This window comes from Lagopus muta, chromosome 1, assembly GCF_023343835.1.
Source record: "Lagopus muta isolate bLagMut1 chromosome 1, bLagMut1 primary, whole genome shotgun sequence".
In the NCBI taxonomy this organism is placed as follows: Eukaryota; Metazoa; Chordata; class Aves; order Galliformes; family Phasianidae; genus Lagopus; species Lagopus muta.
Window position 1 is genome coordinate 3,273,616 of NC_064433.1, and position 22,489 is coordinate 3,296,104.

At 46.5% G+C, this 22,489-nt stretch overlaps 1 protein-coding gene across 6 annotated transcripts in view; it reads left to right on the plus strand.

Annotated features, from left to right (window-relative positions):
• The first annotated feature begins 624 nt into the window (after positions 1-624).
• Positions 625-22,489, plus strand: part of PODXL (podocalyxin like) — a 40,646-nt gene continuing 18,781 nt past the window's right edge. For 3 of the 6 annotated variants that reach the window (XM_048963785.1, XM_048963801.1, XM_048963811.1), the window contains exon 1: positions 627-757. In XM_048963785.1, coding sequence (XP_048819742.1) covers positions 712-757 — 46 coding nt within the window. In that variant the 5' untranslated portion in view covers positions 627-711. Of the gene's footprint in view, positions 758-22,489 lie in introns of all 6 variants that reach the window. The other 3 variants (XM_048963794.1, XM_048963821.1, XM_048963777.1) reach the window with 2 other exon arrangements.

The window sequence follows — 22,489 nt, forward strand, 5'->3', positions numbered from 1 at the left end:
CAAACTCCATCCTAAGAAACCCCCAAATCTACCCTAACCCCAAATCATCCCTTACAACAGCCCAGATCCCACCCCAAACACACATCCCAGTAAAAACCCCAAATCTCCCCAAGCACCCTTTAGACAAAATCCCCAGATATATTCCCATGTAGAAAATCCAATTCCCCCTAAACTCTACCCCAAATAACCCCTATATCACCTTCCATAGCATTGAGGAAACCCAGACATCCTCTCTCAGACCCCCATCCCAATAAAAGCCCAGAATGCCCCTCATCTCAATGAATAACCCAATCACTCCCAAATTCCTCCAGATTTTATCTCAATTAACCCCCAGATCACCTCTTATCTCAAGCAGGAACTCCAAATTCCCCCCAGACTCCCACCCTACTAAAAAAAAACCCAAATCCTTCCAACCCCTCCTTGCGGCAAACACCCCAAATCCCCTCCACGCATCCCAACCCCTCCACAAAACTCCGCCCGGACAACAAACCCAAATTCCATCTTCAAATCCCCTTGTATCAACTGACATCCATAACCCCCCCCTCCAACCCCAGCCCCGGTTCCGAGGGGGCGGAGGCGAGGGCGGGCCGGGGATGCTGCGCACCTCCCCCGGCTGCGGAGGGGGCAGCGGGTGCGAGGCCGGGGGAGGGCAGCGGGCGCCCGGCGGGGAGAGCGCAGGGAGCCGAAGCGGGGACGGCCGCACAGAGCACCATGCGGGCACCGCTGCTGCTGCCGCTGCTCCCGCTGCTGCTGCACGGTAAGTGGCACCCGGAGCCGCTTCGCTGTTTTGCCTTCGCTTTGCTGGTTTGTTGTTTTTTTTTTTTTTTCTGTTGTTTTTTTTTGGGTGATGCGCACATCCAGCATCCTCTCTCTCTGCTTTCTTCTTTACTCGTTGGAAGCAATTGGGGAAGAAAGGTGTAAAAAAAAGCACTCGGGGTGGTGTGTGCGTGAATCTGGCTTTATTCAGCCTCTCGTTTAGAAACTAAGTGCAGGAAACCATTCGAATTGCCAACCGGCAGCTCAACTTCGGGCGCGAATCTATAAGGCAGCACGCCGCAGTGCTCGTTCCTTTATGCAACGCTGTGAGCTGAACGCGCTGCTTCTTCACAAAGCCCTTCAGTGGGGCACTGGAGCGGCGGTATGGAAAAGAGAGCATGGAGCACTGAGCCTCATGCAGCAATTTTGGAGCCCCAGTTGTGGTCGGAGTTTGGGTTGGTGTCGTGGCTTGGATGTTGGGTTGGCATCATGGTTGGACTTTGGGTTGGAGTCATGGTTCGGCTTTAGGTTGGAGGCATCGTGGCAGAGATCCAGAGTGCATGGTGCTGTCCGGATTGAGCCCGTGCCTTTGCTTTGTGGAGAGGTGGGAAAAAGATGAGGGGAGATGGCAAAGTCAGTGTTGGAGGTGGGTAAAGGAGGTGGAGTGGTGGAGACCCTTTGCTGGGAGGGATTGCGGAGGTTGGGGAGCGGAGGTGCGGATGCTGTCTGGGGTGCTGTGAGAATGGCTGTAGGAGGGATGGTTTTGTCAGAGTGATGGTCTTAAATTGCTCAGACAAGTAGCGGGGAAGTGAAATGCACGGATTGTTTTCGAGGGGAATAAAGGCAGGGAAGAGTTGGGGGATCTCTTGATTCAGAGAGAAATGGGGGAAAATAATAAAAGAGGAGGTGAAATCTTGCTCTGGGTCACATCGAACAGCGGAGCCTCCGGGGAGCTGCACAGGCTTTGATTCAAGGTAACAAAAGCTCGGGATCTCTCTGGAGGTAAAAGCAGAGAGAAGGGAGGGCCCTGGGGTCTGAACTGCAGGGGGAATTACTGGCCGAGGTCAGGCTGGAATCTGCCTGCCCCTGTTTTATTGTCCTGCTGCTCATGGGTGTTACTGTGTCACCTCGTGGCATCTGGTAGTGGTGGGCATGCAGGTGGGAAGTCCTCGTCTCCTCCTGATGCTGACGTGGGCTTTGCAAGAAAATTCTCTTGCTGTTAAAAGGGCTCAGCCTCATTAATATTGGCATAAAGCATGAGTTGTTAATGCAGTTTTTCTGACGCTGGCCAAAATTTGGCTGAATTTGGCTTCTTGGAAGGTTTTGTGTTGTTTTTCAGAACGGAGTGCAGAGTGGGACAAAAACAGGTTTCAGCTCCAGGATGGTGCCCTGGGAAGATAGAGGGACCTGTTTCTACAGCACTCTCAAGTGATCCTATTACATATTTCTCGGAAATTATTTGATTAAATCCTTCAAAAAACAGCATTTCCTTGCCATTAGTTGCTGCTCCTAAGGTTTGAAATAAGCTCCTTAGAGGTGCTTTTATGTTGTTCCTTGGTTGCTGGCACCAGGATTTTCTTCCTTCGGGGTCAAAATAGGCTTCCTTTGCAGCTGGGTGTTTGGACTTGGGCATGACTGCTTGGCCAGGTCTTGCTGCTGGTCCCAGCAGTGCTTGTCTATCGTAACCATCTGCATTACTCAAGTAGTGCACCTCTTTTTCCACCAAATTGGACAGAAGTCGAGTTTGTAAATGAAACCAGAAGTTTTTTTTGTGGCTTAAAGGAGTAACTGGGATGGAGCTCAATGCCACTTGCGCTTGTTTTCTGTTTAATTTGGATGTGAAACTCGTGAGTGAGCAGGGAGCTGGGTTTTGGGATGGTTTCTATTGCCGTGAGGAAGAAGGTGACAGGGTTGTGTTTGGGGCAGAGCAGAATTTAGTTCTTAAGAGCAGCTCTTTGAGGTACAGCTGTTTCGCTACGAATGCTGCTTCCAGGTTTGCAGCTGATTTTCGAAAGATCCCCCCCCCTATTTCTCTTTTGCCACAAATCAGAGTAAAATCACACTCAGACAAAGCACAGCGACTCCACACAAGAGATGCTGCACGTAAAACATGGGGCACAAAACATCTTGAAATTCAGACAGCTTGTGAGGGGCCCTACGGAGTTATAGCGTGCTCCCAGGGTATTTTATTTATTCCTCCTACTTATTAGATCTTCTGTCCCACTGGGGGCACAATAGCAGAATTGCATCAGGAAGAGTAAAACGATATGTTTTATCCTCAGAGGATTAAGAAGAGCCCCAAGCTCAAACCTGCCCTAAGGGCAGGAGCAGCCCTTACCCTTTGTCTGGCTCTAAACAAACACATCTCCGGGCTGCTGCCAAAACAGCCTTCTTCATTCCCAAAAGCTGCTCTGGTTCCCTGGTGCTTGGAGCTCGTGTTTGTCCAAGACAAGCTGTCAAAGACCTGCATTCTTAAAATCCATCTGATTCATTGGATGCTAATGCTGAGATGGGCTGAAGCAGGAAATTGGTGGGTGCCAACAGGAGGAAAAAAGTCATTAACTGAAGCGTTTCAAATTCAGCACTGAAGCAGAACGTGTATTCTCATACAGTCTCTGCTGGAGGAACTTTGACGGGATTTTTGCAACTCATTTCCAACTGTTGCCATTTTAGCAGCGCAATACCTTTGATTCCCCGGTGGCAAAACAGATTCAGTAATGATACCCCATGGGTCTGTTTTAGGAGGCTTAATTAAAGGCTTGTTGGTAAAGCGCTTGAAGGTCCCTGGATGAAAGGAGCTGGAGCCATGCAATACACTGATTTAATTCCAGAGAGTTGCTTTAAAGGCTTGTGATGAGGAGGCTGGTGATCACTCATGTTGGTGGTGGCAGGAGACTGGCTGCAAATATCTGCTCTCAGCATTTGCAGAGAGGTTTGGGTTGCACTTCAGTTATTATTTCCCTTTGAATCCTGCATCTTCCATCCCTACTTGCACCCTCCAGATGACATAGGAATGCCAACACAGTGCAAGCAAGCTCTGGAGTGTTTTGGGACAGTGGGATTTGGAAACCAAATTCCAGTCAGTGAGGATCCCTCAGGCTGTGCAGTATCCCCTGTGTTATTCTGGGTGTTACATCACTTTTCTAGAGCAGAGATTTGCTATCAGGATTCAGACACAGGATGCATCCATCCCACCTGCTCACATCTGCATTGCATTTTGCCCCCTTCTTGCTCAGCTGCAAGTCCTTCACCAAGTGGGCCCTTTGCCTTATCCCTGAAGATCTACCATGGCACCCAGAGCCATGGTGCCTTCAGTAGCTCCTTCCACGTATGATCCAGGCAGCTGGGACCAAGCCTGGTGCAAACCCACACACAGGGGCACAAAACACCCTTTCCTGAACACCAAGCCAAGCATTCACCTCACTTTCAGTCCTAAACGTCACAGGAGGGCTTGAACTCTATAGGAATCCAGGTGGCCCTGTTTGGTCCATTCCCCGTGTGCAGGCATGTGTAATCTCACAAGCTCTCTGGAGTATTTTCTCATGCCCCTACCAATTTCCTCCTCAAAAATCTCTTTGTGTGCACTGATGGCCTGCACAGCTCCTTCCATAACCAGCCAATCTCTGCGTAAAGATGTTGTTCCTGAGTTGCAGTGCATGCCCTGCCTTTCAGAGAGCTCTTCAGCAAATATTGCTTATGTTATTATTGTTATCCTAGAAGATGCACACAGTCATCTGTTAATCATAGAATCATAGAACGGTCTGGGTTGAAAGGGACTCTGAAGATCACATAGTTTGAGCCCCCTGCCATGGGAAAGGACACCTCCCACTAAATCCAGGTGTTTAACATCACAGCTGTTCTCCAGCCACCTGTGCTCATAGAATCATAGACTATCCCGAGTTGTAAGGGACCCATCAGGATCATCAAGTCCAACCCCTGGCTTCACAGAGGACAAACCAGGGTGCATCTTGCTGCTGAATGTATTTGGATGAGCTCACATGCCATAAAATGCGCTAAGCACCCATAAGATGGAGCTGTTGGGGTTGAAACCATGGAGTATTTGGGGCATGGTTTGTTGTTTTCTGCACAGGTGTTGCACAGCCATGTCAGAGCTGTGTGCTATAGAAACCTGTCTTGGGATTCTTTGATGGGAGACAGCATTGCAGCCTGTGAGACAACCAGCCTTGGTGTTTGTGGATGTAGTTCCAACCCCCTGCAGAATCCTTTCTATGTGCCGTTGGTGCTTGACCAAATTGCTCTTTTCCCCTAAACTGTGGTGGTGTGATGGTGTCCCATACCCTGAGGTGCTTTGTCATGCTGAATTCTTCATTATTTGGGAGCTTCGTCAAGTTTAAATGGCTCTAATTGCACATATTTCTGCTGTAGTGCTTGGCAGAAGCTTTGCTGTGCTTTGCTCTGGAGGTCCCTGAGAAAGATGGAAGGAGACAGGAGAGAAGTGCTCTCCTCATGTCACAGCTCCAGTTTTGAGGTGCCTAAGCAGTGGGACTAGTCCATATCCCAAACCACATTATGTTAGAGTTTAAACCCACCTGAAGTTAGCTGCCTGTTTTGAATTGCAAATAGTGCTAGAAATAATGAGTGCTCTGGAGAGTCCTGGAAAATGCCAGTAGTAGCATTCCTGATACTACTATTTGTAGTGCAGAGCTTTGAGGTGGGATATTTGGCATGAGCTACATGGTGGGCTGCATGGATACTGGGCTTGAGCCATAGAGAATCTCAAGTCTCAGGTCTTTGAAAATTGCTGAGGCCCATTGGCAACCAGCAAATGCCAGGATGCCTCCTCAACCCTATTGTGAAAAAAACCTCTGTGCTTCAAGATATAAAGTGAAGTTGCTCCAGACCCTTAAGGCACCATTATTCTCCACTGATCATTTGCTTATCAGAGCACAGATTTTCTTGCTGAAGTTTTCTCATCACCACATGTGGCTGCTTTGCAAATCACTGTCTTTGCAGCACATGCTGCTCCACGTGCAGCGAGTACCTATTGCTTCCCGTAAATAATGCACGTGTTGTGGCTTTCTTGGTCACAGGCCAGGAGTGCTTACTGTTGTGTGTGCTGCTGGTGACAGTTAGGTGACAAAGTATTGCAAGGAGGCAGGGAGAATGCAAAAGACTTATTAAAATTAACTCAGCGTGATGCCTCAATGCCCAGAATAGAGCAGAAGGGCAAATGAATGGGAAGGAGCCTTCAGCTATGGTACAGCACCTGGTTTTAGATACGCATCCGTAATAAACCAGCTGCAAAAAGGCAGTGTCTGAATGCACTGCGCTCCCCACGTTGTGATGTGGCTTTTAGCACGGCTCAACTTGTACGTAGCTCGTCCAAGGCACCACTGCTCAACATAGTGATGGGGCCACCATCTGGAGAGGATTCAGGTGTGTAAGGAGATGAGTGAGTCTGAAAAAAGTGCAGTGTAACTGTGAATGTTCTGGAAAACAGGTCATATGCAGAGGGGAATTGGGATTGTCCAGCTTGGAAGAGAGGAGGCTCAGGGGAGACCTTACTGTTGTCTACAGTGACATGAAAGGAGGTTGTGGCGAGGTGTGGGTTGGCCTTTTCCCCCTGTTAACAGCAATAGAACAAGAGGGAATGGCTTTAAGTTGTGCTAGGGGAGTTCAGGTTGGATATTAGTTTCTTCTCAGAAAGAGTGATGAGGCATTGGAACAGGCTGCCCAGGGAGGTGGTAGAGCGGTGTTCAAGAAAAGGGCAGATGTGGCACTGAGGGACATGGTTAGTGGGCATGGTGGGCGTGGGTTGATGGTTGGACTGAATGACCTTGGTAGTCTTTTCCAACCGTAATGATTCTATGATTTAGACACTAGAGATTTGTATGTCCATGGATGGTGCCCTGCAGGGTTTATGTTACACCAAAAGCATCCAGGATCTGCCCTCAGAAATACTGATCTTGCTTAACAGTATCTGTTTAGAAACGTCCAAAAATGTGGGTTTGGAGATGTGTTCTTGGTGGGTCAGGAGCTCACCATAAGGACATGCAGCTTGTAAGGCAGGTGGGAAGAGCAGTCTTTGGGTTTAAATCAAGGCTGTGTTTGAACCTGAGTGCAGGACGTGTGCCTTAGAAACAGGCAGGTGGGATTTGCAAGGAGATCTCCAAAATGGAACAGTTAATGTTTTATTGTTGAGTTACTCCCATTGTAGATGTTGCCCTGAGGTTGGCTTCATATTCTTAGCACCCAAAATAAAAGCTGGATTAATCCAGCAGGTTTTTTTTTTTTTTTCTTTGCAAATTCAATTGCAAAGAATTGCAAATTGCAGCTTCGGTCTTTCAGCACACGTGCATGGTGTTAGAGAGGAGAAGGTCATTTTGCAGTGGTAGCATAAGGCCTTAGTTATTAATGACAAAGGCTGAATTTTTCTCTCCCCGCCTTAATTGATTTTAGTAATTCCAACTGAAGGAGATAGAAACTGGCTTAGAGTTATTCAGCTGTAGTACTTAAAGATACATTAAATCTACGTGCTGGCTATTGTAAGAAAGGAGGAGACACGCTTATCAGGCATTTATTCTAAGTGGTTTCTGCTAAACACAGTCCAAGAGAGAATGCCAGATTTCTAACTCTGGCAGAGTGAATTTGAAAGGGCTTGCAGGTTTTGGAGAAACTGTGTTTGAAAAAGTCCTTTCTTTGAAGCGTGATAACAAACACGTTGTTTTTTAATTCCCCCCCAGAGTCTAAAGGCAGAAGGGTGAGATAAGAAATTCCACCACAAACAGTGAGGAAAAAAAATGTCCAAAGTTTAAATGAAACTGCCTGGATGGCTTTCAGGGTGACTGTTACACCTTGCTTATCACGGCACTGTGTTCCTCGACTGTGAGAAAGGGCAGAGTGGGCAAAGCGGTGCACTGCATTCCCCAGCACGTATCCAATTGGCATCAGCTGTATTGATACAGCTTTTCCCTGGATAATCGCAAGTGGTTGCAGCAGTACCAGGAGCTGAGGTGGACCCACGAGCAAGAGATGTGCTGCATTCCTCAGCTCTTCTGTAGCTTTCTTAGTGAGGAGCCGAATAGGCTTGATGGGGATGATTTAAAACGTTTAATCAGTTATTTTAAAAATAATTGAATGGGTTGTATCTAAAAAAGTCACCCTCCCAGCTGACTGCAGGAGGTTGTGTTGTGTTGAGGGACATGGTTTAGTGGGAGCTCTTGGTAATAGGTGAAACGGTTGGACTGGATGATCTTTTAGGTCTTTTCCAACCTTGGTGATTCTATGATTCTATGACTCTTAGTTTTGTAAAAGAGGGTCAGCGTGAAGTTAAAGGTTTGATGGGTATGAAGCATGTATTTTTTATGCTCACTTCATTGTGTCTGAGGCTTAGCATTGTCACTGGCAGCATGCAAGTATGTTCAGAGCTTCTGAGGAGTGTTGTTAAATATATGCATATTCTAAATAAGCAGTTATACCCCTGTATCTGGCAACCTGCTCCAATAAGGGTGGTGAAGCACTGGCACAGGTTGCCCACATTGATGGTGGGTGCCCCAGTTGCAGGGGAGTTGGACTAGATGGCTTTTAATGGTCCCTTCCAACTCAAACGATTCTATGATTCTGCAAATTATAGCTGTCCTTGTTGGTCCTTTCTAATTTATCAGCCAACAGAAGAGATGCCTAAGGCACAGTCAAGAGAAGAACGTTTTCTAGCATGTTCTAGGTGAGCTACTATTAAGCCTTTTCAATAGAGATTGCTATTGCACCACTTCCAACCCAGCATTTTATTTCATGAAATCTTTTGGCCGTGTTCTCCCTCTCTAGCTGATGGTGACCTGATTTGGTTTCAGAGCCTGCATCAGTTTGTTCCCACAGATTTCTCTTGGCAAGATGGAGAACATAATAACTCGCAGTAAATGCACAAAACAGCTCCCACCTTGCTCTTTTTTTTTTTCTTTTTCTTTTTTTTTTTAATAATGCTGTGTTTTCAGATGGATAAGTTCTCTGATCTGGCTCAGCACACTGTGACAGTGTTCATATTCTTGCAGGACAGCGCCTCTTTCAAAATGCGCATGGTTTGATGCCTAGTTAAAGCAATGCTATAAGCACACCGAAAGCATCCATGGCAATGGAAGGTTGGATTGCAGCAGTGCAGTGTGCTACAAATGGAATGAGCCTGCACCTGCCGTAGGGCTCCTGGCAAAGCTAAGAGGCAACCGAGGCAAACCATGAGCAAAACGAGACGTGACATCCGATTGGATGTGAGGCCAGCAGGCAAATCACCCTCTTGACCTCAATTTTCAAGCACGCAGAAGTTAATCTCAGCATAGCCCAGTGGCTCTCGAGATCATCAGTGTTGCACTTGCCTGAGCCTCGGGTAATTCACATGTAGATGCTGACCTCTTTGGTACAGGTGATAAATTTTCCCATCTTGGATAATCATGTAAAGTATCGTAAAAAAGATGCATTCTGAGCTTCTTACAACACCCTACTATTGAACATAAGTTCTTCCCAGACGGCTGAAAAACAAAAGAAACCCTCCAAACTCTCACTCTGTGCAATTTGTAGGCTTCTAAGACAGGTCCTTGAGGTACCAATGAATCCCCATTATCCACATTCAATACAGGAACGTGCTTTTTCTCATTAAAACCTCACAAAGGGTTCAAAACTTCCTTTTATTGCAAAGTGCTTTGATTTAAATTGATGTGGCTTAAAGTAGGAATTTCAATCATGGTTTAAAATAAGGAAGCAAAACGTCTTTATTGGAATGATTTCATTTTAATCATGCTTTTCATTTCCAATTCATAGCTATATCCCTTACGCAAGGTTGATTCCCCTTGGTTGCTCACTGTAAAACATGGAGATTTACAGCCTGCTGTTACCTTTCAGCTGTATTTTCTAACTGGGTAGTCACACTTTGAACATATTTGTTTAAACAGCTATATAAGCTGCCACCACTCTGTTTTGATTTTTAATGTGTACATCTTTCAGGTCTCCCTAGGAAATGATGAACGGCGCTAACTTTGGGCTCATTGCAGGCAATCACTCTTCACTCATGAGTGAAATTTCTGTTAAACTGACAGATGTGAAACAGCATTTAAAATTCTTTTAAGATACATCAGGCAACCAAGGACTTGGATACCTAACACATACACTTTTCAACACGCTTTCAAGATAAAAACTAAGAAACGTATTGAGCAAATCTCAAGTGCCAATCTCAGATGGAGTTAGTGACTGAAATGAATTGTTTCTTGTCCCTGGGGGGTTGTGAATAAACAGGAGTTGTTCTCTTAAATCTCACTTTTACTGTTTAAAACAGGAGAGAAAGCTATTTTATTTTTCAGCTGCCAGTTCCCAGTTGCTTTCACAGTTTAAAATTAACCATTGGTGGAATTGCTGAATGAGTCTTTCTATTATATGCAGAGAGGCTGGGGCACTGGAAAAAAAAAAGAAAGGGAAAATAGGGAAAAAGAAAAAAAAAAAAAAAAAAGGTTAGGATTAGGGTTAACTGTCTTTAATTGGCTCACCAGTTTTTGTGTTGCATCCAAATCCCATCTCATTTAGTGCTGAAAAATTCCAAATCACCAAGTGCCATGGATGTTCCCTTTATACTTAGCGCAGTGTATTGTTTGTAATGTATATGTATACATTTCCTGTTTGATGCTATTCACATCATCCTTTCAAAAAATAGGAGTTGACCTCACCTTGCCAGGACAGTGACCCATGGCAGTGCAGGTCTTTCTTCCCCATGGAACGGCAGCTTGGAGCAGTTCTTGCGTCCAGGAGAGCAGTGTAGCCTGGCAGATCCTGGTGAGCTCCCACCCATGCGCACTGCATGGCCATCATGGGGATCTTGGAAGCACAAGGAGTAGTAAGTTCAACCCCCTTTCTTTTTTCTGAAGTAAAACCCTATTAATAGACAACTGTGTGAAACCTGGGGGAACCTGGAACCTCTCAGCTGGGCCATTTAGATCCATCTCTCTGATGATCCTACACGAGAACACTTTCTCCAGTTGGCTTGATGATTAAACATCATGTTTAAGGCAACAAACACACGAAAGGAAAACAATTTGATGATATGATATTGCAGTGTCTTGAGCTCCTTACCATAGGAAGATGCTCTCAAAGGATGTTTTCATTAGGAGGCTGTTCAGCATGATCATTGCCACCAAGATGATTGTGGTTGCTGCTCGTGCCGTCACTGTTCTGCATGTATCTGTTGCAGCTATTGGGGTATCAACTCCATTGTATGGAGGCATCTCTGCCAAGATACATCAGTTAAGATTGCTAAAATTGCCTGAAGTGTCACAGCTGGAGGCAGCTCAAGGCAAAGGATGCACTAAGATCATTCAGGCCCTGGGCTGGATCTTGCAGCCCTCACTTTGTGCTTCTCCAGGCCAAATCCTTCATAGGCTATTGGGGGTATCAGTGTCTCAGGACAGCCATACTACAGCGAAGTGCTGTCATGCAGAGCAGTTCTCAAAATCTAGCTTGTAATATACCATCTCACTAAACTGCTTTTTCTGCGGGGCTTTCCAACAAGGAGAGGGCTGATAGCAGATTGGGTGGTGGTACCTACTGAGGGCAAGGATGGCCAATACTTCCACCACTGTGTGCTGTGTGATCGAAGACAAAGCCTACCATCCATCAGTATCCACATTTGCTTTGTTGGTTTTCCTCCCAGTCAGGGCCTCAACTGGTGAGGGCAATTTAAGGCAGCTAACTTGGAGAAAATAAAGCTGTTCTTTCTGCCAAGGAAGTGACACAAGAGGAAGGGTGGACTGGTGGTCAATGAAAGGTAGGCATCTAAGGCTGTGTTGCAGCAGGGTGTGTTGTCTCCTGAGGGTCATATAATTTGTATGGTCCAGTAATGGGGTGAGAAATGCAGAAATCTGAGCTGAGAAAGGAAAGAGCTATTTCTCTGTTAAAACAAAAAAAAATTTTAAAAATGAAATCCAGCTCTTCTGTGCTCTGTAAAGTCTGGCCATGGGTAGCTGACACCTGCGCAGGGTAAAGTTTTGGGGGATCTTAAGGGTTTCTGGTGGCACAGCCAGCCCCTGAAGGTGCAAGGCTGTCATTCCACTGATCCCATTAGAAACAGAGATTACAGCGGCTCATCCACATTGCTGATAGAAGCACAGAAGCTCCATCTCAGAGCACAGAGTGAGCAGCTCAATAGGCATCAGGCTGTGTGCAGAGCTGCATCACGGTGCTTATGAAGGAGAAAGTGGAGAAGAATGCAAGGAGCTGCGTTTTCGACACAACTCGAAGATGCCAAGCTCTGAGCTGGCTGATTGCTGAGGGCCTTGCTGCGTTTTTGATGAGAAGAGGAAGGAAAATTTTGATGCTGGGCGATTGCACTCTGCTTTTCCAGCTTCCTTTTCTAATTGCCTACAGGATTTTTTGGCATAGCGATCGCAGAGGTGCTTCCAGCCCTAACCTCCAAACGCCCACAGGATCCTGCCCCAGGAACAGGGCTGCTATGGGCTGAAAGCCCTCAGCTAAGATACAGATTTTGTAAACTACCAAATTCACGCGTAGCTTGTGAACTTGGTGAGAAGTACTCCTAGGAGAGCCCTGCCGAAGGAGTGCTGGCAGTTTGGTGTTTGTGTTTGAGCTGGAGGAATTCGGTGGTAGCTCTACGCTTTGTCTTCCCACGAGTGTGTTTTGTGGGGCTGCTCCAATCTGTAGTGATGTAAGCTGCTTTCCTTGCTGGCAGCAGCGCCGAGGGCTGCCCCCAGCCCAGCTGGCTTTTTCGGGAGGTTTCCTGCTAATCCAGCTCAGAGGACAGGGCTTTGTTTCCATCTTTACTGACTAAGAGGGGGGTGAGGAAGGTGCAGCTCTTGAGTCGTTTATGTAGGGATTTTGGTTCGGTGTGAGCACAGCAGGCAACAAGGGAATAAGATCTTGCCTCTGCTCAGATCTGGCAGGAGAATATACTTAGCAACAGCCACAGTTTTGTGCAACAGGACTATCCTTTTCTGTGATGGACAGGTGATTATGAGGTGCCTGATTTCACATATTTTTCCCATATTTTTCCCCCCATAAGGCAGGGAATGGCTTATTATAGCAACTCACTGCCACTTGGACCTCACTATATATCCCTAAGTTCAAAGTCTGCAAGTTGTCTTGGCCCTGTTCAACTCATAGCTAAACCATGAAGCCTATGAGACTGGGAAAAGAAGGTTTGCTCTTCTTGATGACGTAAATTCATAGAATCATAGAATGGTTTGGGTTGGAAGGGACCTTTCAGATCGTCTAGTTCCAACCCCTTTGCTATAGGCAGGGACACCTCACTGTAGACCAGGCTGCTCAAAGCCCCATCTAGCCTGTCCTTGAATGCTTCCAGGGAGGGAAGACTAAAGTGTTTGTTTAATAGCAATAAATGTCACCTTTTGGGTACAGCTGCAGCTGGTGTGGTGTGAGCCAGTTTCGTTTCTTAGAGGTCGTTTCTTACCTTGATGATTCTATTAGGGACATGGTTTTGTGGGCATGGTCTTGGTGATGTGTTGAACTTGATGATCTCATGGTCTTGGGGATTCATTGATTCTGCATGGTTCTTCTCCTATTTGGGAGAGCAGATGACAGGCTTGCTAGTTAAGTAATTGTATAATAACAACGGTCAATACCAAGCATTGCTAAAAGTCACTGTTTGCTTTTGAAGCCTTAGCTCTCCCTTGCTTCCATGATCAGCATGTCCAATGCCTGATTTCTGAGAGCTGTCCTGACTGAAGTCAAAGGCTATTTTGCCCTGATAACAATAACCAGATACATCTGGAGGAGCTGATGGTGCTTTCCTTAAAGTTTGTGTGTGGATTTTCAGTTGTCTCTTCTGCCCTTCTGTAATTGAATGTGCTGGTTTTCTTGTGTCTCACAGAGTAGTTTTTGCAACAAGACTGCTTTGAATTGGCAGTGATCACTTGCAGACAGAATTGTTCAAACAGCAGCAGCCTTTTCTGGTGTACCACATGCCCAGCATGCGCTGCATTTGCTGTCCCTCTTTCTTCCCATTACTGCTCCCCAGGATTACAACCAGTAGTACCCACGGAATCCCAGCTCAGTGCCCCATCCATCATTCTTCTGGTGGCTTTCTGCAGGTCCCATCAAAGACCCAACCTGCAGTCACTTTTTTTTTTCCCCATCTGCCGCTCCATCATAACTTTAGGTCACTTTTCTAAAAGAAACACCCAAACTGATTTGTCAGAGCTTCACTGCTGTGCTATAAGCAGTGATCCGGTCTCTGCAGTTCCAGGAGCAGAGTGATTTGGATAATATCATCAAGCCCAGCACCAGTCCTCCTTTTCTGCCCACTGCTCTGCCCTCTTCGAGGTAATGAACCAGCATGGTGTTTGCAGACCTGACAGCTTCTGTAAAGCAAAAGGGGAGGATGATTAACAACAGGGAGGGGGTGCAGCTCCTTCTTCCTTCCTGCTTCCTTTACTCCCTGTGCTCCCTTCCCTTGCCCTGTCATGCCTGACTGCTGCACGACTGCCAGACATGGCCATGCCACTTTGCAGCCAGGAGGGAGAAGGATTTTGGTGGCAGGGAGATGTCACTGAAGCCCTGAGCTCCAAAGCTAACACAGATGCAGATTTTTTTCCATTCAGAGCCCCAGGAGTATGGGTACTGCGAGCTCTCCTTTCTGCAAGATGCCATGTAGTATTTCTTCTCCTAACCACTGATTCTATTCATGCTCAAACCCACTACCTAGACCTTCTGGTCCAGAGACAGATGTTGAGTTTTTGAGCAGCTGAATATGACCCCTGTTGCATGCCATACTTGTATTTTTCAGCATACAGTAATGCCACAGCTTGTTTGAACTGTGTGCAAAATGCTGAATCCTCGACCTAGTGACATCCTACAACTTCCCATGCTCTTCTGCTTGGCTCTAACCACACAGGAATCCCACTCCTTGCTGGGAGAACAACATTGTTCCCCTATTGACTCATAACAATGAGGTCACTGGGCTGGAAAGACAATGTCACTCAGCAGCCAAGAACCCAGCTGGCTGGTCCTGGTTGTGTCTCATCTCCTATGACAAAACCACATTTGATTTGACTAATTAAAACTGTTGCAGGCTCTGTCTTGACCAGAATGTGCATTGTTTTTCATAAGCATCAAGTCAGGACAGTTGGCCAGCTTATTAGTGAGAGCTGCCTTCTTTCTCCACCATTGCTACTTGCTGTGTAAGCCTATATTCCTTTTCCTAGCAACGGACAAACCATCTCAAAGATATGCCACCATATGCTTCAGAGCCTGATACATGTTTAAAGAAGGACCTAAGGCCATCAAGACATTCCATCCAGAGCCCATTCTGCACCAACATGAACCAGCTCAAACCATTTTAGGACGGCCAGTCTGTATTGCCATCCAGCTTTAGTTGGACACACAATATTTTGGTGTCCCTGCTTTTGAGTTTGGTATTGCACCTCAATCCATGGCACTGGGGTGCTTCCATGTCCCATATGCCCCACGAAGGACAATTTGCCTGGCCCATGCACCCAGTGGACGGACCAACTTCAACCCAGAACTGTCTGCAGACAAAGGATATATTTCTACTCGCTTATGAGTCATCTTTTCATCTTTCCCTTTATGCACTTTTTGGGTGGTAAAGGCACAGTACCCACACATAAACAGGGAAATGTCCAAGCACTGTGCCAGCAATCTGCACATCCGCCATAAATCTCAGCGTCCCTCAACTGCAGTGTTGGGACCAGGGGCTGCAGCCTTCACTGCTTCATAGACAAAGAGGTTTTGAATGCCTGAGATCAGTGGGCACTTCTGCTGTCATCATTTCTTGTTCTTACTGCCATTCTGAGTGAGATTATCCTGTAGATATAATAATAAAATAAAATAAAAACGCCCTAAGAGACTTCTCAGAATAAATACTGTTTGGTGCTGCCAGGTTACGATTTCCATTAAAGCCCCAATTTTATTTTTTTTTTTCCTGTCCACAATGCAATTGTCTGAAATCAGATTTATCTTTTTTTGCTGCCCAGGCCCAGCTGAGCAGGAGTGCTTGGTGTATGTTTACCTCGACTGCTGTCCCAGCCCTAAAGCACAGCAGCCGCTTCTTTTGAAGAACACACAAAGCAAGGAAGAGGAGCTATTGTTTGGGAGGAAGTTGAATTATAATGTAATAGACTCTCATGGGAATTAGTATTATTAATTATTTGTATTGCTGTGGCACCCAACCAAGATTGGGGCCCTGGTAAGCAAGGTGTTAGACTGGCCTGTAAGTGAAGACAGCTCCTCCACATGAAATCCATATGGTTTTGTGTGTAGGGATGGGGAAAGTGTGGGAGGGATAGATTAAATATGTCACCAGGGTAATTTTGGAGAGCTATGGCTGAGCAAGGATGAGCAGTGCATCATTCTTAGAAGAGCATCCTTCCTCTCGGAGGGGAAATGGTTAAGGCTCATCTGCTTTCCTGCCCACAGCAGCAAAGAGAGAATTGCATAACAAATATGCTGTGCAGAAGAATCCTCCATCAGGAAAGTACTGAAAAAGGTCATCTCTCCCTGTTCGCATCTTTCATCACTGATTCCTGTGATCATGTGTTTTATGTTAAGGACGGGGAGAGCAGGAGCTGCTGAGTTTGAAGAGCAAAAGTTCTTCAAGTAGAAACTGAGTCCCAACACACTTATTAAAAAAAGTAAAAGTAAAGGAGCTGAAATGGATGTTCTTTTTACCCTATAAAACCAATTGCTTCTGGATAGTTAAATAATGAGGCAATTACGAATTTGCCAACAATAGAAGTTGATCTGATTACACAGCTTTAAAGCCACATCGTCTCTGGGCCCACTTGGTGGGAAAGCAACTCTGTACCAGTCAGTCTTTAAATAGTTTTGAATAGGAGGGAGGGTGAGATGTGTCCTTCCCTTCCTAGGCTCTCCCCACTTAAAGAATAGTCCCAAGCCTCCTGCCAAGGGCGTCGTGTCCAGCCATTGCCCAAAGGCTCCACTTGCATGCACAGCTATTCAAATGTATGGACATACGTAATGCGTGTGTATACATGGAGCTCCAAATGATCCGGGAAGACCCCACCCAGAGGGAGTTGTGGGTGGGAGCTGAAGAAAAAAGGTGGGACCTGAAATAGCACGGACACACAAAGGATCACAAGGAAATGTGGAGCCCTCCTTGTGACGCTAACAGGAAATCTCCAGGCTGCTGGTTCCGTAACCCTGGCTTGCCAAGGTCATGGAGAGGATTGAACACAGCAGAGGGGCTGATCCTGATGTCCAGCTCAGCTCCTCTACAAAGAGCACTGGGAGAGACCCACAGCCAGGCTGGATGGGACCCTTGGCATCCTGACCTAGTGCTTGGTCTAGCAGTCTGCAGCCTGGTCTGAGGCATGGGTTGAACTAGGTGATCTTTGAGGTCCCTTCCAACCTAAGTCATTCTATGATTCTGTGCGGTGGCAGCCTTAATGTGGGTGAAGGTTTGAAGATACTCCATGAAGTGTTTGTGTAGGAACCAATCCCCAGCACAGTCAAAAAATGCAGCAAAAGCAGAAAGCATTGAAGAACTAATGCTTCACTAGGAATCACATGTTTTTACCAAGAGTAGCTGGGATCTGTGAGGATATCACTGGTGCCTCCTGGAGGTGGCTGCCTACGTCACTTGGCATAATCTTCATCTACTTCACATCACAGCACCCTTTACCAACTTCAAGCCTCGATGGACCAAAGATGGATCCAGGTCATCACCTTTGGGTCCATCCTGGCTTGGTGGTGGGTGTTGCATGTTGACCCTGAAAAGGTTAAAAATAAAGCTGGTTGGAGCACAGCAGAGCTGAGGGCATAAATTTGGGCTGATGGCATGACTCACCAGAAACACTGGGCACACAAAGAAGGGCGAGGCTGTGGGTCTTATCACAGCCTCCCATCACTCTTCCGCTGGCCATTTTCACCCTCAGGGTGAGCAAGCATCCTCCATGTCCTGCCCTGAGCAAGGCTCTGCCAGAGGCTTGAAGCCACTAGGAGGGAGTAGAGGCTGTCCTGGGAGGGGGATTCTTGCTGTAAATCTTAGAGAGGAGGGGAAAGGGAGGTGCATAGAAGTGCAGACAGCACTTTGCGATGCTGCAGTGGTGCCATGTGCCAGCACAAACTGACCTCTCCATCACCCACATACTCTTTATTTCCTTTACATTGGGGCTGCTTGTGGTGAGATTTCCTTGTTCCTCTAGTTTCACTGTTCTCATCCTTAAGGTTGCAGATCAGACCTCCTCTGTGCTGGGCCTCCAGCCTCTCCTAGAGGCTGATATTCTCACTTCTGCAGCATTCATCACTTTGGGAGACCATCATGGCCTCCATCTCTCATTGAGCAAATCCAGACACATAGCCAATGCATGGCACCTGAGTGACATTACCTGAGAAAACACTTCAGTAGTGCTGGCCAGCTGGCACAGTTTCAGATAGCGGGATAGTGGGGCCAAGTCCTAACTCATCTTGCTCAATATGAACCCAAATATGAGTCCAGCCAGCTGGAGAGGAAGGCAAGACGATGAGTAGGGTAAGAAAACCCACCTCTGCTGACATTGAAGCAGGAGAGGAAGGTGCATCCCATCCCTGATGTTTGGTTGGTATTAGTGCCAAATATTACGTTTGGGGGCTTGCTTCTGTGGAAACCATCACCAGATCTCTACTAAATTAGCATTCTTAAACTGCATCTTCCCTTCCCCCCAACTGCATTTTGGCATTCAGGGCTAAGGAGACTTTAATTTGATTTAACCTACTTCATTTTGGCTAAATGGAATGAAGGTTGATTTAAAGCTGAACAAGAGTGGCCACCTGGTGGGTTGTGTGCACTTTGATTAATCCACTCTGAAATCATGCCTTCTTTTAATTTTAGATTAATTTTCCTGAGTACTTTGGTGTAGATGAGCCATCAGGCTGAATGAAAATCAGTTCCCATCTCACTGGTTCATGTCCTGGCTCCCTCTGAAGTTGTCTGTAGTAGTCTTCCACGAAAAACAAGGCAGGGATGATTCAGTTTTCTGGGATAGAAAGCACAGAGAGGATCAACTTCTCTATTTCAAAGAATAAAAATGTCCCCTTGCCATCCTCACACAGCCTTCAATCCTCACTGTAAAGAGTTGTGATGTTGGGTGTTCTTCTAGAGGAGTCAAGTCAGCATTGCCAACCTAGTAGTCTTATCCAGGCTCTTGGTCCTCCCTGCACACCTCAAATGCCTATCCAAATTGAGACAAGTTTAGGCTTTTAATCTTGTTTGTGGTTTTTTTCAATAATTAGACTTTTTAGCACTTACGGAATCAAAAGAATCAAAAGAATGGAAACCCAGTTGCTTAGGTTGTAAGGCACCTAAAAGATCAACTGGTTACAAACCTGTTGTGGGTAGGGAGGCCACCCAGAGCTGAAAGGGCTTCTTAGAGACTTAAAGCTCAGAAACTACACAAGAAGAATCCCAAATGTTTTCTGTATAACAAGGTTATGTGATCTTATGGCATTTTTGTTATTTTCAATGTCATTTTGATTCATGGCCACTGTTCAGGGCTAAAGGTAGCTGGGTTCTACCCTGCTGCAGAGCAACTGTTGTATCCCATTACTCAGTGTAAACCTTGAGTTTCTTCCAAAGGCCCTGGGTGACTTCTGCAGAAATAGAGAGCTAAATATACCAGGCTTTATGTCCTTCAGCCACTGGCTGCAGGTGGAAAACTCTCCTGTGGAGCTCTGCATGAAAGAGACTGATGCTCCTTTGATACAGGAGGTCATCTCACTGCCACAAATCTTGCTTCAAAGAAACAAGGCCATCACAGGATGACTCCACTCTGATGGCACAGAGGAGGTATGAGAAGGGCAGGAACACGGCTCTGAGCTTCAGAGCATCCGCCTGGGCTGAGACACGCAGCTTTTTTGGCTTCTGCTCCCGGTGTTTCCGCTCCAGGAGCTCCACTACAGCTTCCTGAGCAATGAGGCATTTCTGCATGGGCTGCAAAGGGCCCCCATTTCGTTTTGCAGCCCGGGAAAGGTGTGGAGATGGAGCAGATCCTCTTCCAAATCCCAGCAACCCCAGTGGAAAGAGGATGTTTCCAAGCTCAGTGATAATGTCAGGGAGTAGAGTGTGTCTGTGTATCTGTTTGCCTCCTTGGCAACCTTGTGTGAAGGCTTTTCATTTTCCACAGTAGTCTTCCTGTCTGCTTTTGATTGTTTTTTCCTCTTCACTTCCTAGATAGCTACAGCCTGTCCGTGAGAAGAGTCGTAGAGACACATGGCCTAAATTGGATATTCAAAGACATACTCCTAAATAAAATGTGCCGTGTGTATTCGTGACATGCTGAACTGGAGCTTGGTCCTCCCTGTTGCCTGTGTCTGGAGGTGACCATACTGATGGCACTACCTGGAATGGATCAGTTGGATCCTCTTGGGTGGAAGATGCCACTGTCTGATCCCAATTTCACAACAATACCCAGTCCTCAAAGGGAAACTCAGGAGAGGACCAATTGTGATGTGAAGGAGAACTTAATGAGAATGTTTTTGAGAAAACAGGATTGTGAAGTGCTGAGATCCTTCTGCTCCACCAGTCCGCAGTCATTAATTAGCGTGGCAAAGGAATGCGTTTCTGCCTCCCAAAATGCAGTGTTTAGAGAGGCCAAGGGAGTGAAGAGGAGAGAGGCTGGGATTGCAGGGGAAGAGCAGTGTGTCCAACAGGGAGACATGCCTTTGAATGATCTTTAATATTTGTCATGCTTCCAAATGAAACAGCAGACAAGCTGAGCTGGCTGAAATACTTACAGAAAGAGCTGATGGGGAATTTGTTAATGAGGCATATTTCTCATCAGAAAATGCCAGTTCATCAGAACCTGCATTTCAGGGGCCTGTGTCACAATCCTGGCACTAAAGATGCCTCAGGGCACAGGTGGATTTCTTGGCCAAAACCAAGGTGGTTTGTCAGTATTATTGCCTTGATTTCGTGGTCACTCACATGTAAGAGCTAATTTGCACCAAATTGCAGGGTCGTATCAATAAAGCCTCCCCACAGCAGAGTCAAGGAGGTTCCCTGCTGAAAACAAGCCTGGTGGTTTTAAACCAGAGTCCAGCAATGCTCATTTCTTTCCTGAGCAATGCTGCAGTGCTGATTAGACTCAACCATCAGGTCTCGTCTTTAATATTTTGAAATGCAATGCTGTCAAGAACGTTCTGCAGCCATTTTTCTTCTGGCAGGATTTTGGAGAAGATAAAAAGCCATGTATCAGCAAATTGGATTGACAGATGAGTGTCTGAAAGTGCTCTGGCAGCAGCTTTTGGACCTTTCCTCATCTTCTCACCTGGGAAGCCAAGTTGCTCTTTGGCCTGGCTGAAAACATTTTGCAGTGTTGATGGTGAGATCAGCAGCAAAGCGGGCAGGCAGTGCCAGCTTCAAGAAGGTCTGTTGTTCTGATGACAGAATCACAGAGTTGCAAGGGCTGCAAGGGACTTCTGAGGATCATCAAGTCCAGTCCCCGTACCAAAACAGGCTCCCTACAGTGGGTCATACAGGAGAGTGTCCAGATGGGTCTTGAATATCTCCATGATATCTCATGATGTTGAAGGTATACCTTTGCCAGGAGTAAAGTGATGCGAACTCTAACAGCATCCTTACTGTATCCCTCACCAAAATCCCAGCTGGCAGTTTGGAAGGGTGATGCTGTTTGGATCCCATCTTGCCCTAAACAAAGAGTTAAAGAGCCCAAGAGCCATTAAACAAGCAAAATTAAAAATCCCAGCGAAATGACCACTGGCTCTGGTAGCCCAGCTGAATTCCAGGATAAATAACTACACTGTGATACTCTGCCAATCTGGTCACCCTCACAGTTTTAAAAGGAGGTGACAAATTTCCTGTCCACTGCAGTGACTGTGTGCTGTTCCTGCTCAGACAGGGCTGCATTTTTTCAGGGATAAAACCCTCTTGATCAGGAGCATCCTCACTGGCTTTGGTCCATGCAGTCCCCTGGCAATGACCGCTCCTGTAGCCTCAGCCCCAGCTCTCCCTTTGACAGGCACAACCTGTTGCCCCTATTTTATCTGAAAAAGCTGCAAAAGGAGAGGGAAATAGGAACTTCCTAAAACCTGGCTCATATCCCCTCCCCTTCCCCCATTGTGGGTCTCTGCAGCTTTCTCATCCCGCCTTGGGAGGAGCAGGAGCCGGCTGGAGCGAGGCTTTGAGCTGGGCTCAGCCCACCGGCATGGGGTGTGTCACCCACCATTTCCTAAGTTATTCTTTCGGGCTTCCTTTTCTCACTATTAATAGATTTTTAGCCAATCTGAGCCATTTCAAAAAGGTGTTCAAGGCGGGGGAGGTGTTCCTGAAATAGGAAGCGGGAAGCTCTTGCGAAGGGAATTAAATGAACCAGAGGAGCTGCATGGAGAGGTGGTGGCTTTGGATGGACAGGACATGTCCTTTCACTTTGCGTTTTGCACGGATGTGTTTCCTTTTTTGTTTTGTGCTCCAACTCGTGGCCTTTCCAAACAAGCTGCTTCCCTCCATGCTTCTTCAGTTTGGATATGAGGAAAATGCTCTTCTCAGAAAGAGTGGTGAGGTATTGGCAAGGCTGCCCAGGGAGGTGGTGGAGTCACCGTCCCTGGGGGTGTTCAAGCAAGGGGCAGATGTGGCACTGAGGGATGTGGTTTGTGGGCATGGGGATGATGGGTTGGACTTGATGATCTTGGAAGTCTTTTCTAACCTTGATGCTATGATTCTGTGATTTTCCCCACCTTGCAAAAATACCATCTTCTGTGACATGGTTCTGATCACTTATGCATCACTTTGTGG